The sequence below is a fragment of the Mustela putorius genome, unplaced genomic scaffold, assembly GCF_011764305.1.
Source record: "Mustela putorius furo isolate JIRA1106 unplaced genomic scaffold, ASM1176430v1.1 tig00000785_pilon_pilon_pilon, whole genome shotgun sequence".
Lineage (NCBI taxonomy): Eukaryota > Metazoa > Chordata > Mammalia > Carnivora > Mustelidae > Mustela > Mustela putorius.
This window is the reverse complement of record NW_025421480.1, coordinates 1,564,755-1,581,687: the sequence shown is the minus strand read 5'-3', so window position 1 is coordinate 1,581,687 and position 16,933 is coordinate 1,564,755. Positions and strand designations below refer to the sequence as shown.

Here is a 16,933-nt window from a genome sequence, read left to right as displayed (position 1 = left end):
AAACCACTCCTGGGCATCGAAACAAAGTGTGTTAGCACGTGCCGAGCAAATACACCCATGAGTGTTTATGTACAAACTAAGGAGCACAATATCTTTGGTGATCACAAAATTTTAGAACAGTAGGGATTATTGAGTAAGTATAACGGTTTTCACTCTAGAGCCAAAGGTTTGCCAGACTGAGAAGGTGATCAGTCTCCAGAACATACGTATTCAGCCTCGTGGGCCCAAACTCATGAATGCGGATTTCATCAGGGCATGACTCAGTGTGTGCGCCCTAAATGGCCTAAGATGGCCGAGCACAGCCTGCCACACAGCTTGCCCCTGGACGAATACTTGGTATTAGTTGAGTAACCAAAATTGTTAGCACCGGTGAGTTTCTTAAATTGCGCTGTCACTACTTAGTTTGTGACATTTAATACAGGGTATGTCCTGCTGCGGGGTCAGCAACATTGTGGCTTTATTTGAGCCTGATTGGCATGTTGACACCAGATTCCCACAAAAGTACTCAACATCACTTTTTATGGAAGAATTTTTGGTGAAGGATTTAAAATATTCACATGCCTATATAAAATGTAAGATTCTCTTTGGAACGTTTTCTTTGCTTTTCAGTTAAATTATAGCTTTATAAATGCACTTCTAGTGAATTATAGGCATCCTCTGTTGGGGTAGGGAATTTCCAAACTATAGTTTTGGTCCAGTCAGTTTAACTTTATAAAAAAGGTCCCCAAGGAACATTCCATGATGCAACAGAAATACATATATATAGTTGCAAAAATACCACATAACTTTAAAACCTTCTTTAGTCAACAATACCTTAAAAAGCCACAAGATGGGGGTGTTAACTATGAAAATAAGTTGTTTTTTCTTTAGAGTATTTTTTGCAGAGCATAATTTTTCCTTTCCTGATAGAAGATCACTGACATTAAGCACATTGCTAAGTGTTAGGTGTTGGTGCTAAGTGTTTAAAAAACATTGTTAAATCTAATTCTCACAAGTTAGAGATGATCATTTTCATCGAAAGGTGAGAAAGTATGACTCAAGGAGGCTTGCCATGGACACTACTACCCCATGCAGTTTCCTTGTTGATAATTGGAATAGAGGCATTTCAGGAATGCAGGTGCTATCAGGCCCTAAGGATGATTTAAATCAACATGGGAGTATCTTTTCCTTTCTGTGTATCTTTATCTTTTCCTGGTTATGTTCTCTCTTGTGCCCTTCTACCATGTGACTCTCCTTTAACCGGAAATGATATAATTCTCTACACCCTCCTTTACAGACTTGTTTTTCCTTTGAGTTCTTAATTGTCTGTTCTAGTTTATAGCATCATCTCCTGACACTCAGTTGCTCAAATTACAAATCTCTCTACCCTTTTCCTGCTTCTACCCTTTTCCTGCTTTTACCCTTTCTTGCCCCAACTTCTTCACTAGTGTCCAGTTCATCACCTGGCCCCTAAAATATCTCCTCCTCTTATATATGATCCCTTAGCCCAGAACTTCTCCACTGTCCGCCTCCTGTGTTACTCTGCCCAGTTCACACTTACCCCTTAAAACTCCTTGCCAGGACCTTGCTGCCATCTCTGTCTAGTCCAGGCTGCACAGCTGATGCTACAGTTTCCTTCCATTACGCACTGCGAGGCGGTAGAATCACGGATCCTGGTTTTCCCCGGGAGACTCTAATCTTCCCGAAGATCGGACTTAAACCCTTCACATTGGAGTCCTCAATAAATAGTATAATAATAACTCCTTAGTAAATTTTTTTTTAAAGATTTTATTTATTTATTTGACAGAGGTCACAAGTAGGCAGAGAGGCAGGCAGAGAGAGAGGGGGAAGCAGGCTCCCCGCCGAGCAGAGAGCCCGATGCGGGACTCGATCCCAGGACCCTGAGATCATGACCTGAGCCGAAGGCAGAGGCTTAACCCACTGAGCCACCCAGGTGCCCCAGTAAATGTTTTTTTGAATGAATGAATGCCTATTTCTACCAGGCATATTTCACATGACCTAGGAAATAAAAGGATGAGTGGGACAGTCTCTGCTTTTAAGGCATTTAAAGTGTAATAAAGATAAGATCAGCATAAAATACAAGTGGAGATCAGTATTGTAACTGCTATGAAAATGTGTAATATCATGGGATATGTGTTACCATTTGTTTTTAAAGAATTATTCTTTATATTAAAATAAGTAGATAATTTTTTATAGAAGTTACATTCTGGGCATGAGAACATCTTGAAATACAGAAACACAATTATGAGATTTCCCATTCAATATAGGTTTTACAATAGAGGGCTTAAGAGTGTTATACCAGCAGACAGTAATATGTGAAAGAGAAAGTAGCAATTTGTTAGTTAATCCTTAGCAGAAAAAATAAAATGTTGATTTCTCTTAGTGAGAGATTTATTACATGCGTGCCATGTTGTTGAGGTAATACCCTTAGGTTTCTGATAATCTAGTAAAAATTAATCTGGAATTCTATGGGTTCTCTCCCAGTTAATCTGCCCTTATCCATGAGGTCTTTTGCTTATGGGGATTCTAGGACCATAGTTACTTCTTCAGTTATTTTTGTTTTTGTTTTAAAATGTATAGGGCATCAGTATCCAAATAGCCATGATCTGATCACGTGGAGGGGTGTGGTCTGTGTTGCCCACACCCACCCCGGTACTGCCTTAACTGTAGGCTCTTGTCATCTCTTGTAAATGACAAAAAGTAACCACCTTGGGAATTCCATAGATGTATCTCTGTTACAGTTCTCAGAGTTCAGTGGAGGCCTCTACGTTCCCTGCCTTTTATCTTCTCAAGTAACTGGGTATGCTTTGCAGGACTTACACCCAAATTGCTGGCTTATTCAACAAATGTCTATCAAACAGGTGCTCTGCCCCAGGCACTGTTGCTGATTTGGGGGCTGTGAAAGTGAACATAGTGGGCAAGGCTTTGAGTGTTCATCAAGCTTAGCTTCTGGTGGGGGAAAGGCAAGAAACAGGTACGTACTCTCACTTAGTGTTAGATGCATTCATTAGAGAAGTGGGACAGAGAGACAGGCTGTCACAGCTCTCAAGGTTCATTCAATGCACTCACTCCACTTTTGAACGTAAGTTCCATGAGAGCTGGGATTGTCTGCTTTGTTCATTCCTGCCGTAAAACAACACATAGTGGGCTCTCGTTGTTACTGAACACATGAATTGCTTAAGTGTTTGTGCCGTTATTCTTACATAGGATGAACATCTTTAGCTCTTTGTTTAGGTGATTAGAAATTGCAACAAGCCATCTTAGGGATTTAGAGGCTTTTTCAGATCTTTTTGGGCAGAAAAGAGAGTTCTGCGTGTTGTAGCTTGGTTGTACTTCAGTCCTATGTCCTTCTGTAGATCTATGTGGGAAACACAATTCTGGGGAGCTGTGATGAGCCCTGAAGTCCATGTTGGATAATCAGAGGGTTCACATAGTACTTTTCACTTAAGAAGGGGCTGTCATCAAACATAGTCACTGCTACTTGAATCTGCCACTGCTCTGGACCCGCCTGTGTCTAAACGGATCTTCATTTTGATTTTAAAGCAAACTTTGAAGATACACGTCTCCAAAGGGAAGAGGAAAAACTCATAAAATTATGCATCCATACCTCACCCCTGACTCACTGGGGAATAGAGGGCAGAGACCAGGTGTATATTGTGAAGTTTTATCTAAAACGTGTAGGTGGTAATTGATGCAATTCTCTTTCCCCAATTAGAAACAATTGCATATCCTTATATATGTGTGTGTTTATGTAAAGTATATTTTATATAGTTGCTAGCCTGCAATCCAGTACATTTTAAATATTATTTGAGTAGTAAGAACCATGAGTTCACTTTATTTCTCCTTTTAAATATTTCACTGGCATGGCCATTTTATGAGGTAATTTAAAATAATTTTTGTCTAAGAGAACAGAGGAAAACTAAATAGTAAATTATTAAACATTTCCGTGTTTGTGTACTCAAGGTAAGTCCTGAGCGAAAGAAGGCAGCTCAGAACCAATTAGATGAATGAATGAATGAAGATTAAGTCTTTAGTAAACCGTCCGAAATTCGGTTAGAACAGGTCCTCATCACCTAACATAAAGGAGGAAATTATATTTTCTTTTTGAAAAAGAGCAAAAAATGTTTCCTCTCTCCTCCCTCTTGGGTGCTTCAGAACCTTCCCGGCTGTGCCCGTCTTAAACCTGTTTAAGAGAAAACTGATGAGCAGAGAAGAGTTAATACCTGGACCCTCAGCGTACGTTTCCAGCCTGGAAAGTGAGGACTGTCATAAGCTAATCGCACACCAGGGCAAACCCTTTGTTAGCCTTAGTGTGTAAACTGCAGCAGAAGTAGTTTATTGCTGCATCTGTGGGACGGCTCGGTAGCCTGAGGAAAAGAAGATGAAAGTCATTACTTAGAGTTAAGCTATTTGACTAAGATCTGCAGTAACTGAACACTGGGAATTTGTAGGGACAGGACTAACCTATCTTCAAGTTAAATATGACTTTCACTTATGGTATCTTTAATTTCTTGAGTACTCAAGGCCACAAATGGAAGGGCCGTGCTACCCAGCCTTCACTTAAACATTTTACAGTTGAGTGTTTTTCTGAAAACTTGCTATTTTCTACCATGGAATTTTTCTGATGAACATTTCAAAAATTATAAAATGCTCAAAAGACAAAATAATTTTTAAATCTTTCTTTTAAACTAGTGTTCAGAATCAGGTGGATGAAGTTATTGATGTCATGCAAGAAAATATTACAAAGGTAATTGAAAGAGGGGAGAGACTAGATGAACTACAGGACAAATCAGGTACAGATACTTCATATATTTCTTGATATTATTAATCTGTGTTGTGATAGTTTATTTCTCCTTCCATTTCTCTAGCCAGAGTTTAGGAATCGTGCTTTAGGAAAATGATACTTGGTTCTTAAGTTTGTGATTTTAGTATTTTAACTTTAGCTCCCTTTACTTGAATCACCTTATTGCATTAATTGTTGGGTTGAGAATGGAAAATTTTAAAATTTATTGTTGAACAGTTAGAGTAGAAATTTTTTTTTTTGCCTTATGTTCATGAGCACTGTATTTCTTATGATCTCAAGAAGGAAAAGTCTGATCACTTCTTCTCAACACTTTTGTCAGACTTAATCTGATATTTTTATCTTGGGCTTTTGCTGATGACTTAGTAACATTTCTTTACTGACAAATGTTAGTCTCCGTACTTTTAACGTTACTGGCACATGTTTGCTTCTCAAATATTGTTTCAGTGATGAAGGACTAAATACCTCACTCCTCCTTGAAAGGCTTACCGAACCACAAAACTTATTTAACCACTTTTAAAATTCATTGTTTTACTTCAGGCTGTTTCACAGTTTATTTATCCTGTTAAATTGTCCTGGTAAATGGGTTGTTCAGATCTTTTTCGCTATGAGACAGGTTTGTAGTGGGCATGCTTGCACATGTCTCCTTGTATGCGTGTATGAAAGTTTTCTCTAGGGTATGTAACTAGTAATACATGGCTGTTTGTTTATTTATTTTTAAAGATTTTATTTGTTTATTTATTTGTCAGAGAGAGCGAGCGAGCTAGCGTACAAGCAGGCAGAGAGGCAGGCAGAGAGAAGCAGGCTCCCCACCAAGCAAGGAGTCCGATGCGGTACTCATCCCAGGACCCTGGGATCATGACCTGAGCCGAAGGCAGCGGCTTAACCCACTGAGCCACCCAGGCTCCCCTAAATTGCTGTTTAGTAGGGGACAGATATTTTCAGCCTCACTAGATACTGTCAGATTATTCGAAGTCCTCAGATCTCTGCCGGCTTTTATCCTTACTTGCTGTATGTGAGCGTTTCTACTGTTCCACATCCTCAATACAACTGATACTGTCCCAGCAAAAATAAATAAATTTCATTATTTTACTTCAAAATCAGTCACTTTTTATATCTTCTAAGAATCTGACCTTTTCTACATGCCAATTTTTTTCATAGGTGTGTCGAGTATTTTCTTACCAGAATTCAAAAGTTTATGTGAAAGCATGGAGACCCTGGGAAAAATAACCTACAGTCATTTTTTGCCTCCATGCCCCACGCCCCAGTACAGATGCCAGAGTCTGTGGGTGGAGGAAAGGGAGGATGTTGTTTTCATGCTTAGAAGGGACTACATTTGCAGGAGTAGAAATTAATATTTTCTTGTCTTTGTGTGACTAGATAAACGAATCCTGTTATGTCGTTTAATCCTTCTCTCCATCCTCTATGTGATATAGAAAGCTTATCGGATAACGCAACTGCGTTTAGCAACAGATCCAAACAACTTCGAAGGCAAATGTGGTGGCGTGGATGCAAAGTAAGTCAGAACACTGGGTAAGTTGCCCAGCGTCTCAGGGGCTCTTCAAAGGCCAGAGGGCCTCTGGATCTGAAGCTCTGTGAGGACGGGGACTACCATTGCCTTGTTTATAATAGCTGCCGAACTTGGGGCATGCTGGGACTCAGCAAATATTTGTTGAATTAATAGTTTTGGGCACACGAATAACTAAAAGAATCAAGCAGTCCCACCTTTTTAAATAATTTAGCTACTTATACTCTTACTACTTTGTAAGAAATACAAATTTTTCATGTTATTATTAGTACCTTTTTGGAGCAACTTAAAGTGTTACAGAGATATTAAAAAGATGTAATGGAAGCTAGAGAAAAATAGTTTTCTGTTGGAAGGGAAAAAAATAAAACCAGTTTATATGTCAGAATCCATTATGACAAATGAAGCTTTAAGAAAGTTTCACTGTCCTTTATTATTCCGGAGAAATAAGAGAAATGTTTAACTAGGAAATACATGAGAATCAATATATACATTAATACATTTTTGCAAAAACATTTTATAGAAATGAATTTGCCTCTTAAATACGTCTAAGCATTAAACAGCAAATGTTTTGTCTATGGCCATACCACCCTGAACGCGTCTGATCTCGTCTGATCTCGGAAGCTAAGCAGGGTTGGGCCTGGTTAGTACTTGGATGGGAAACAGCAAATGTCTTAAGATTTTTATTGTGAATTTTGTGTCACGTGAGCAATTTTTTTTCCTCCCAATTTTTGAGTTTGTTGAAAACCTTAGACATAAACTCATTGTTTTTAATCTCTCATTTTCAAGCTTAGTGATAACTTTATAAACTTGATATTGCCTTATGCTAAGGATTTCTTCCGAGAATTTCCTTGGATTTACTTGTTTTTGTTGACCTGTTGAATCAGCTTCCTTTCAGAAGTAGAACAGAGGAAAGAATCCGGTTTCCTTGTTCCCCTTGTAGGAATTTTAATTTTGGCTTAAATTTTTATTCTTTAAAAAATAAATTTCCCCTAAGTTTTCCATTTTTATAGATGTTCTGTACTCTGTAGTCTGATTTAGAAGACCAAAGGGTCCAAGCCTCTCACTTCCTTTCCCCGTACACACATGTGACCCATTCATGTAGTCACAAAAAGATGACCATAATGTGCATTTTGCCTCGCTTTTCTTAGCCATATCTAAATCAGAGGAACAGTATGCTTTTTTTTTAAACTGTGTTTTTAAGGAGAAAAATTGAATTATATTTTTAAATTACATTTGAATTATATTTCTGAATAGTCCTTATATCACTGCCGTTTTCTGGATTGACTTAGAGGAGTTAGGAGAGGATAAGGACCGGGATATAAGGACAGAAATCAGGTCAGAGGCTGCCAATGGCTAAGAGTAGGGAGGTGGATACTGACTAGAACAGGTCATGAGGGAACTTTTTGGGAGTGATGGAAATGCCTTATGTTTGACTAATGGTGGTGTTTGAGGTCTATACATTTGTCAAAACCCACCAAAGTGAACTTTAAAAGCGTGGATTTTACTCTAGATAAGGTATATTTCAATAAACCTGACTTTTAAAGTAAGTGAACAAAATTATCCAATAGGTGAGGTGGGAGAATTTCAACATTGTTTTGTTATCATAATTAATAATTTTAATAGGCACCTGGTGTCCAAATTGCAAAGCTTCCATGTGTTCTCTCTTAGGCACTTTGTTCTTGTCATAAATGTGATGCCACTAAAATGTTACCAGTAGCTCTAGTTTAGAAGCATTAAAGCTGCTCCTAGTTGCTGTTTCTGATGCTCATGTGTTTATAGTAGTGGGTATCTTTTTTTTAATTAATGAACTGTCTTTAATCAATTGTGAAATGTTTGATAAAATCAGACTTGCATTTGAATTCATCAGGAAAACCAAACCAATTTATAGTTTATGCATTTTAGGATTAAATGAGGAATGTAACAATTTTACAGAGAGCTGTGAGCTGAAAATATTAAGCAGCTAAGTACTATCTTAAGGTTTCTCCTCTCAACTGTGAAACTGGCCAAGAGTGCTCTTAGGCAAGTTATTTATTAAATCAGGTTATTAAATGAGGATTATATCCTCAAAATGGAGACAAAAATGCCAAGAAAGAGAGTAAGGGGCACAAAAACTAATAGAATTCTCATATACTTTGAGACGAAGTGCTATTTAAAATGTCGCCTTATGTGGAGAGAATGAGTTACATTAGATGCCTGTGTTACTCCTCGTATCCTGACACTTGTGAACAGAATTGCTAAAATTTCATACTTTTCTTGGCCTCATATTAGAAATAACCATGAGAAATCATAGACAGTGTTCAAGCCAATGAAAGCTTTGATTCTTACTGTTTACTGTGCAGTACAGCCTTGAATATAAAATCCAGGCAAAAACTCCTGAATCTGGGAACTCTGATTATTTATAAAAAGATGCAAATAAGTCAGCCAGTTCACATGAGAAGAAATTGGACAAGCTTTCAGGGGATAAGCCTATTCATTGATGAGTTAGTATAATAAAGAACAAATATTTTTGACTTTATTAACAAGTCAAACATTAATACCTATCTTAATTTCTTTTTGTGTCTTGTAGATAAAAGCCATCATGGCTTTGGTTGCTGTTATCCTTTTGCTAGTGATTATCAGTAAGTATTTACTATATTAGTAATTGGGGGCAGTATCATTTGTTTTAGAGTTCATTCTAATTTCTCTTATTTTCAGTTGACCTAGTTTGATTATGTCAGGACTGAGTAAAGACTTTTGACCCAGATCAGGACCTCTTAACCTACTAGGGTCTGTGGATCTCTGAAAATGTCCTTAAATTGTATGAAAAATTGTACTGTGAATATGGATATGCACATTTTTATGGAGAGAGTCTGTGTCTTTTACCGGATTCTCAGAGAATTTTGCCTACTCCCCTAGCACACACACCCACAAATACAGGGCTGAGCTCTTTGTTCTAGGCCAAAGGTGGCAACTGTTACATCCATCTTCTATTAACTTAAGGTATGGAAGTTTTTAATTTCATAATACTGTGTTTGGAGGACAAGTCCAAATAGAGTTTTTCTATATGAGGGTTTTTTGTTGTGTTGTTTTGGTTTGGTTTTAGATTTGAATTGATTTCAGTCATTAAAACTTGACTCTTGTCTTCTCTTTTTCCCCCATAATATTATTAAAGTTAGATCATTTTTATTACCTCCTTTTGCCTCTTCACCTGTGCTTATAGGGATTTTATAAAGATTAATATAAAGTGTCTCAAAATAACCATTTGAAAAACTCCATGTTGATACTTCTTTCTTTTTTAAAGATTTTATTTATTTGACAGAGAGAGCACAAGCAGGGGAAGCAGGAGAGGGAGAAGCAGGCTTCCTGCTGAGCAGGAAACCCAGTGTGGGGCTCCATCCCAGACTTCTGGGATCATGACCTGAGCCGAAGGCAGACACTTAACCGACTGAGCCTGAGACTCCTTTTAAACAGGAAGAGTTTGTTCGTGGATACTGTGTTTGTGGCTTCACCTAAAACACTGATGTGTAAGTCAGAAATCAGTCCTGGAGGTCCTTCCCCGATTGTTGACAGCTGTGTTCAGAGCAGTGAAAAACCAGCCTCCTGCAGTGTATGTTCCCAGCTGATGTCTAAGCAGGCCGTGCTCTGCCTTTCTGTTTTGGCTCTCATAAACATGTCTTTCTAAGTCTATTTAGTGCCCCATTTCTCACATTTTTGTGCATTTTATTGTATGAGTTCTCTGTTGAAAGTGGTCCCCAAGCTCGTGTTAAAGTGATGGCTAGCATTGCTAAGCTCAAGGCAGCAGCAATGGGCCTTCCAGAAAACACCCGTGTTCGATAAGCTTCATTTGGGCACAAGTTATAGTGCTGTTGGCCAGAAGTTCAATGTTCATGAATCAACATATATAAAGGTTATCTTTGAACAGAAACACAAGGTTATATATGGACTTGGTTGACAAAAATGTAACCAGAGGCTTGCAGGAATTTAACCCTGTATTTTCTGTAGGAACGGGGTTTATTATTCACTAATTGAGTATTTGTGGTGACTTTATAACTACTATACATACCTAGAATCAACCATATATTTATGATAGATAATTTGGAAAATGTGGAATAAAGCATAAAGAAAAATAAAATTCAGCTGTAATTCTACCATACAGAGATAGCCACTGTTAATATAAGTATCATGTATACATCAAGTTTTTTCCTATTAAGATATTCAGCATGTTTTTCAAAAACTAATATACTTTAATATTATTTAATAACCTGTGAAAATGTGTTTAAAATCTTTAACATTTTAAAAATATTGTAGCAACTGTATGCTATGGTAATACCATAATCTGTTTGATCAAAATGCCAATTTAGTGGCCCCTGGCTGGCTCAGCTGTAGAGCATGTGATTCTTGGTCTTGGGGCTGCAACCCATGTTGGGTGTGGAAATCATTTAAAATCTTTAAAGATAGGGATGCCTGGGTGGCTCAGTGGGTTAAGCCGCTGCCTTCGGCTCAGGTCATGATCTCAGGGTCCTGGGATCGAGTCCCACATCGGGCTCTCTGCTCAGCAGGGAGCCTGCTTCCCTCTCTCTCTCTGCCTGCCAACTAAATAAATAAAATCTTTAAAAAAAAAAAATCTTTAAAGAAAAAAATGCTAATGTTAGACATTTAGTTTGTTTTATGATCTTTTTGCTTTTCATTCCCATTTGTCATCTTTCATCTCAGATAAAAGCTCCTTCCTGCGGCTCCTGGGTGGCTCAGTCAGTTAAGTGTCTGACTCCTGATTTCAGCTCAGGTCATGATCTCAGTTGTGAGATGGAGCCTTGCAGTGGGCTCCGAGCTCAGTGCTCAGCAGGGGGTCTGCTTGAGATTCTCCCTCTTCCCCTTCCTGCCTGCCTGCCCCATGTACACACATTCTCTCTCTCTCAAACGAATAAATAAAAAGCTCCTTCCTCATTACCTATTTCCAAAAGTAGACTGCTACATTTAGGAAGACTGTTTTTAACGTACCATCTGAATCTGATTTTGATGTGTTCCTTTTTCACTTTTTTCTCTTGCAGTTCTTACAGTCTTGAAATACCGTGCTTGATTTGGTGACAAAGATCTTCATTACACAAAATCTGGGACAATAATAAAAGATTGCTGCATAATTTAAATGAAACTTATGTATATAACTTTCAAAACTTCTTTTTCAAGAAACTAAGAGGCAAGTATCACTTCAAATTGGAGCATTGAGAATGTCCAGTTTTCTTCTTCCCTGCGAGCAAAATGTGTTTTTAAAAATTATGTTTAAGGCAGAGATAACCAGCCTCTCTTTTGCCATATTCCAAGGATCTAATTTGAAACTAGATACTTGCCAGTTCATTATTTGTACATGGAATTAAACAGTGATCATAATATTTCATACTGTTACTATAAGGACTTGCATTATTGCATTGACATGGGGTCAGACTGGGAGTCCAGAAGCCTATGTAGAGTACTAAAACATGCATAGCCATTCCATCAATATTTGCAAGATTCTTCTCACATTACGATTGCTTTGCAAGCAATTTCCACATGTTTATGGGTGTAACAAAAGCTAAATGTAAATGTTGCTGCCTTCAGCTATAACTAAAACATTCCAGTAAACCTATTTTTGACTGTAAAAGGGAATGTGTAGTAATTTTTTGGCATATGGATTATGGAAATGGAAAACTTAAATACAAAAAGCGTAGTATGGCACCATAAAACTGGAGATAAAATTATTGGAGAACATCATTGGAGTGTTTGAAAGTGAACAGCATGGTCCGGTCTGTTTCCAGTTAGCCTCCAATAAGGAGGAACCACACCTAATGTGAGTAAATGAAATCCACAGGTAACTTATTCTCTAATCTTATTTTGATAGCTTCCCTCTTTAACTTCAACTAGTCCCTCTGCCAGAAGTGCTCAAAGTAGCAAAATCATCTGCTTAGAATTTGTTACTTTTGCATTTCCTAATCATCCCCCAAGAGATGCATGTTGTATAGTCAGATGTCAAATTAGCCAATAGTGATGCGTCTAGAAAGTCAGGAGGTAATCATCATCAGTAACCAAATAGCTAGAGTCACCATTAATTTAAATTTGTTTTTACAGCAATAAAATGTAATGTTAACGTTAAAATGTGCCAACCTCCTTGTGTTGTTTAAACAAGTCAAAGTGAAAAGACATAGTCCTCAAATGTGTTCGAGGAGGAGGCTTTATAATAAAATTGGAGGTCCTGCAGGAACTTTTGCACATAGATATGGTGACTATATATGCGTATGTAACTAAATTTGAAATGCGGTTAATAGAAGACACAGTATTGAAATGGGAAAGACAAATGATCCTGTATAGGTTTATTTCTTTGGTCATTTTAATTCAGAATGTATGAAACATAGAATCTGTTTTTGTTTTTTTAAAAATTCTACAGGAATTTTTAAGTACTAAGTACTACAGGAATTTTTTTTTTCCATGCTTGCCACTTTTATTCAAAATTGTACTGGAGTTTTTAGCCAAAAGAATTAAGCAAGAGACAGAAATAAAAGCTATCCATAATGGAAAATAAATAACAAGCAAAGAATGTAGAAAACCTTAAAGAGTCCACAAATAAGTGCTATAGCTATGAAGAGTCCAGCAAATTTGTGTGCTAGAAGGTCAATTTTTAAGTACTAAGAGGCAAAAATGTTCTGTTTAAATGGAAAGAAATATGAAGGGAAAAAGCACATCAGTAGCTACTCAAGACATCTACAGGTTACGCTAAGTTTGATAGTCTGATACACTTTGAAGAAGATAAATGTTTTACATCCCAGGGGGTGTGGTCACTGGTCTCTCTACTCTTCATAAATATCAATGTAAATAACGAAAGAAATATTAAATCCTTTGACTAAATAGGATGCCCAGGAAAATGAGCATTTTTAGAATCTTAGTACCTAATACAGTTCAGGAATGGAAATATTTTAACGGGATGGACAGAATCAGTCCTAACCTATGTATGTATATCTTTTATTCGGGATTGGCACTAGACTTATCAGTGGCTAATTTTCCATTAGTTAGGGGAGAAATCTGGTTTTTCCATGATAGCAGTGAAGAAGATTATTTCTCAAAAAGAATCCATGTTTCCAATGTTTCTTTTAATAAAGTATTAAAATTATTTGTTTTAACCATAAAAAATTACAATACCATATATATGTTATTTTCCTTGTATTTAAATATGTGACTGCCAGAAATACTGGTGGCAAGCATGTCACTCTGTGTTCTAGTGGTGGCTTGGTACACAGTTTACCCTTTTGTGTTTCTTGGTCTTCACGAGCCCTGACATTCTTAAAACGGATGGCATGCTTATGACTTTACCATGGTAATCTTAGAGACACGAGCTTCTTACAATCAAAAAATGTTCAAATTGATGTCAGGCCTACCTACCTTCCTTCCCTTAATCATTCTTTTTCTCATTCAGCTCAGATCATCCTGCACTTGAAAAATGAAGTTTTACCACTATCAAAACTATCATTATTTAACAGCAACGAAGATCAACAGAAAAATTCAAGTAGCTTTGTAAATACTAGTTGGTATCCAGTGAAAGCAGGTCACTATTTTTATAATGCTTGAAACATACCCTTATGATTTGTGTTTAATTACTGAAGCCTATGCCCTGTAGTAGTTTCATGATTATAAAACTGACTGACTGACTCCTTCTGACTAGAACCCAGTGTCACTAGTGGTCTTTTGGCTTCTCCATCCTGATAAAGCTCACTGAAAATTGCACTCCGGTTTTATGAACTTGGGGGTTTCTTGATTCAAAGAAAGCTCAGTATTGAAAATGGAACATCTAAAATGGAGGAGGACTAATTAGTTCACAGCAGAGAGAGAAATACACGGGTTAATGCCCTGCAGATCACTTACCATCCGAGCGCTCCGCGTTAGAAGAGAACGTCCGGCACTTCTACAGCAAAATTAGACGTCGCTCCATTCTGTGTAGCAAGAATAAAAAGAAATTGAAATCTCCCATGGTCAATCCAGTCTTCAACATGCTTGCTGCCCTGTGTGCTCTGTCGCCCACACCTACTCCTGTCTACACCTGTGTGTCTGTACACGGACGAGAACACATGCAAGATACTGTGTGTTCATGCTAGGGGGAAGGGATGCTGCTACGGAAGGTCCTTAATTGTAGCGAGTCTTACCAAGTCCAGGATAGCTAACTGTTCTGTTTCATGAGTCTGACCTTGTGTTTTCACAATGGGAATGTGACTGAAGTCAATTTTATCTTTCCGAGTGTGGAGTAAGGGCATGCATCAGTCCGAAGGCATTTCTACATTTGTTTGAGAATGCGTGGTAGTGCTTACATGTGTGCAGGAAATTTTCACAGAGCATTGTAAAGGTGCTGAGTCCAAAGGAGCCGAGAGTTGCCCTTCTCAGTCCACCCCCTGCTCTGTCCATGATGTAGACAAACAGAACCATGGGTCAGAAGGACGTGGGACTCGGGCTGTCTTTGTAAGTTTGATTTGGTCTTACTCTTTTTCTGAAAATCAAGTAGAAATAAGGGAAGGGGACACAAACTTTTAATCTGGCTCCTGTTTTATAAAACTGCTTGGGCAGCACAGGGTTGGGGGGGCACGTGGGGGTGGAAAAACTGCTTGGAACAGGTCAGTAGGAATTGAAAGGAAAGCATGACTAACCTAGTTAGAGTGGGTAAGTGTAAGCTTGTGAAGGCACAGATGATACCATATTTGTGTGTCTCCACAGCACCCAGCATAATGCTGTGGACCCGGTACTTTCTAGATAAGTACCTAGGAAACCACAAAGACACCAGTGTGCTAGTATGTGAGAGTCCGCTTCCAAGTCCTGCCTGCAGAGGTAAGCACATGATAGTGGCCTTTGGACTTTGCCAGGTGATAGTAGGGCTCTTTAACAATAAGTGGGTATAGAGAAATCCTGATTTTATAGTATTCCATCAGGTTCTTTTCATTTGAGGAAGTCTCAATGATTTGATTTCAAGGCTAAAAAGCACATTGCATATTTCAGAGATTTTAGTAAAATGTTAAAAAAGTATAAGAAAATTCAACCACTTGTTTTTTATGCTTTGGGTATATGTTTTTTGAAATTCCATGCTCTTCTATTTAATCTTTTGAAAAGTGCCTTTGCTGTTATAAGATGTATGGTGGAGATGAGCAAATGCGATGGTCCTGTGCCCTGGTCTCCAGCTTCTCCACTCTTCATAACCACCCCTACCAGTGTTGCAAAGTTTAGAACCTTGTGTTCGTGTCAGCTATGTGTCTGTAGCCCCTCCATACTAAACAGTAAAATAAACTTTCATAGAAAACAAAATTAAGCACTTTGGCTTATTCAATATGTTACTTGTTGTCTTACCTTCAAAGCGTAGCTCACAACTTCTGGCTGATTGCGCTGATTTAACCCATCCCAGCTTTCCAACAGAGTACATGGCGGGGGGAAGAAGAGAGATAAAATACTGTCACCAAAAACCATGACCATTGCACAGCCTTTTGATGGAATCAAGGTGGAATTTCCCTGTAAAATCATTGAGTCTCAACTGTGGAAAAACTGGTGGGATACTATGGCTTTCCCTCAGTCATGTCTGCCTGAAGAGAGGAAGGAAGACACATTCTCTTAGATGTCCCAGTGAGAAAATCTGGTGGAGCCCTTGGCTGCTGGGCGCTGCCCTTGGAGACACCCAGAGTGATGGTCATGGCATCAACCTCCCTCCACCTACCTACACACTAAATTTAATCTTAATACCCCATGAAGGTATGGCCAGGAGAGGATATTGGGGATAGACTGTGCCCTGAGATGTAGAGTCTCCACAAGTCAAGTGCTGTAGCTAGGAATGGACATGGGAAGCACCATGGCAACTGCGTTCTGAAAACAACAGTGTTGAATATAATCCAGTCATTTGGTGCTTGAGAGAACCAGTGAGGATGGTCCCTGAGTCCCCCAGAGTCGCACTTGGTGAATGCCTACTCAACACTAGGAACTACTGTCTGGCGTGTGAGCATCAATCTGCTTTTCGGCTGCAGGCATAGGAAGGGTTCTAACTAGTCCCCACTGAGCAGGGCCAAGGGCCGAGTACTTACTCTACATCTTGAGTAATGACACCCTCTCCTCCGAGGAATCTTCTAGGATGACACAAGTGGGGCCTGTGTACCAAGGGAAAGAGACTGCCCTCCTGGATCATCCCCAGCGGCATGCAATTACACTGTTTCTTCCTTCCTGATAACTCAACCAGCTCTTCTCCCCACTCAGACCTCAGCTTCCACATCATCTCTGCAATGGTCTTCGGAAGACATTGTCTATCTCTGCTGTTTCAGGTTCTTTCTCACCCATTCCCTTAAACAGGTCAGCTGAGCCTTTGCTCATACGCTGCATCAAACTTACTCTTGTCAGAGTGGCCATGACCTCTGCATTGTGAGATCCAGGAGTCCACTCTCAGCCCTCCTCGTCCCACCACAGCAACCTTTGATGTGATTAATGGTGCTCTTCTCCTAATACAGCTTCCTGGGCTCCATGTCTTCCTGCTTCCCTTGTTGCTCTTCTTCTCCCCAAGTCTTAACCATGCACTATTCCAGGAGGCCGCTCTGGGTCCACTCTCCACACGCACCGCACTCCCTGGAAACCTTACCTCATCTTAG

General features: G+C 38.8%; 1 protein-coding gene across 6 annotated transcripts in view; it reads left to right on the top strand.

Moving 5' to 3' along the window:
* Positions 1–15,614, top strand: part of VAMP4 (vesicle associated membrane protein 4) — a 50,577-nt gene extending 34,963 nt beyond the window's left edge. For 4 of the 6 annotated variants that reach the window (XM_045084611.1, XM_045084610.1, XM_013058396.2 and 1 more), the window contains 4 exons: positions 4,693–4,793; positions 6,238–6,317; positions 8,896–8,947; positions 11,357–15,614. In XM_045084611.1, the coding sequence (XP_044940546.1) occupies positions 4,693–4,793; positions 6,238–6,317; positions 8,896–8,947; positions 11,357–11,385 (262 nt within the window). In that variant the 3' untranslated portion in view covers positions 11,386–15,614. The remainder of the gene's footprint in view (positions 1–4,692; positions 4,794–6,237; positions 6,318–8,895; positions 8,948–11,356) is intronic. The other 2 variants (XR_006607974.1, XR_006607973.1) reach the window with 2 other exon arrangements.
* The last annotated feature ends 1,319 nt before the right edge of the window (positions 15,615–16,933 follow it).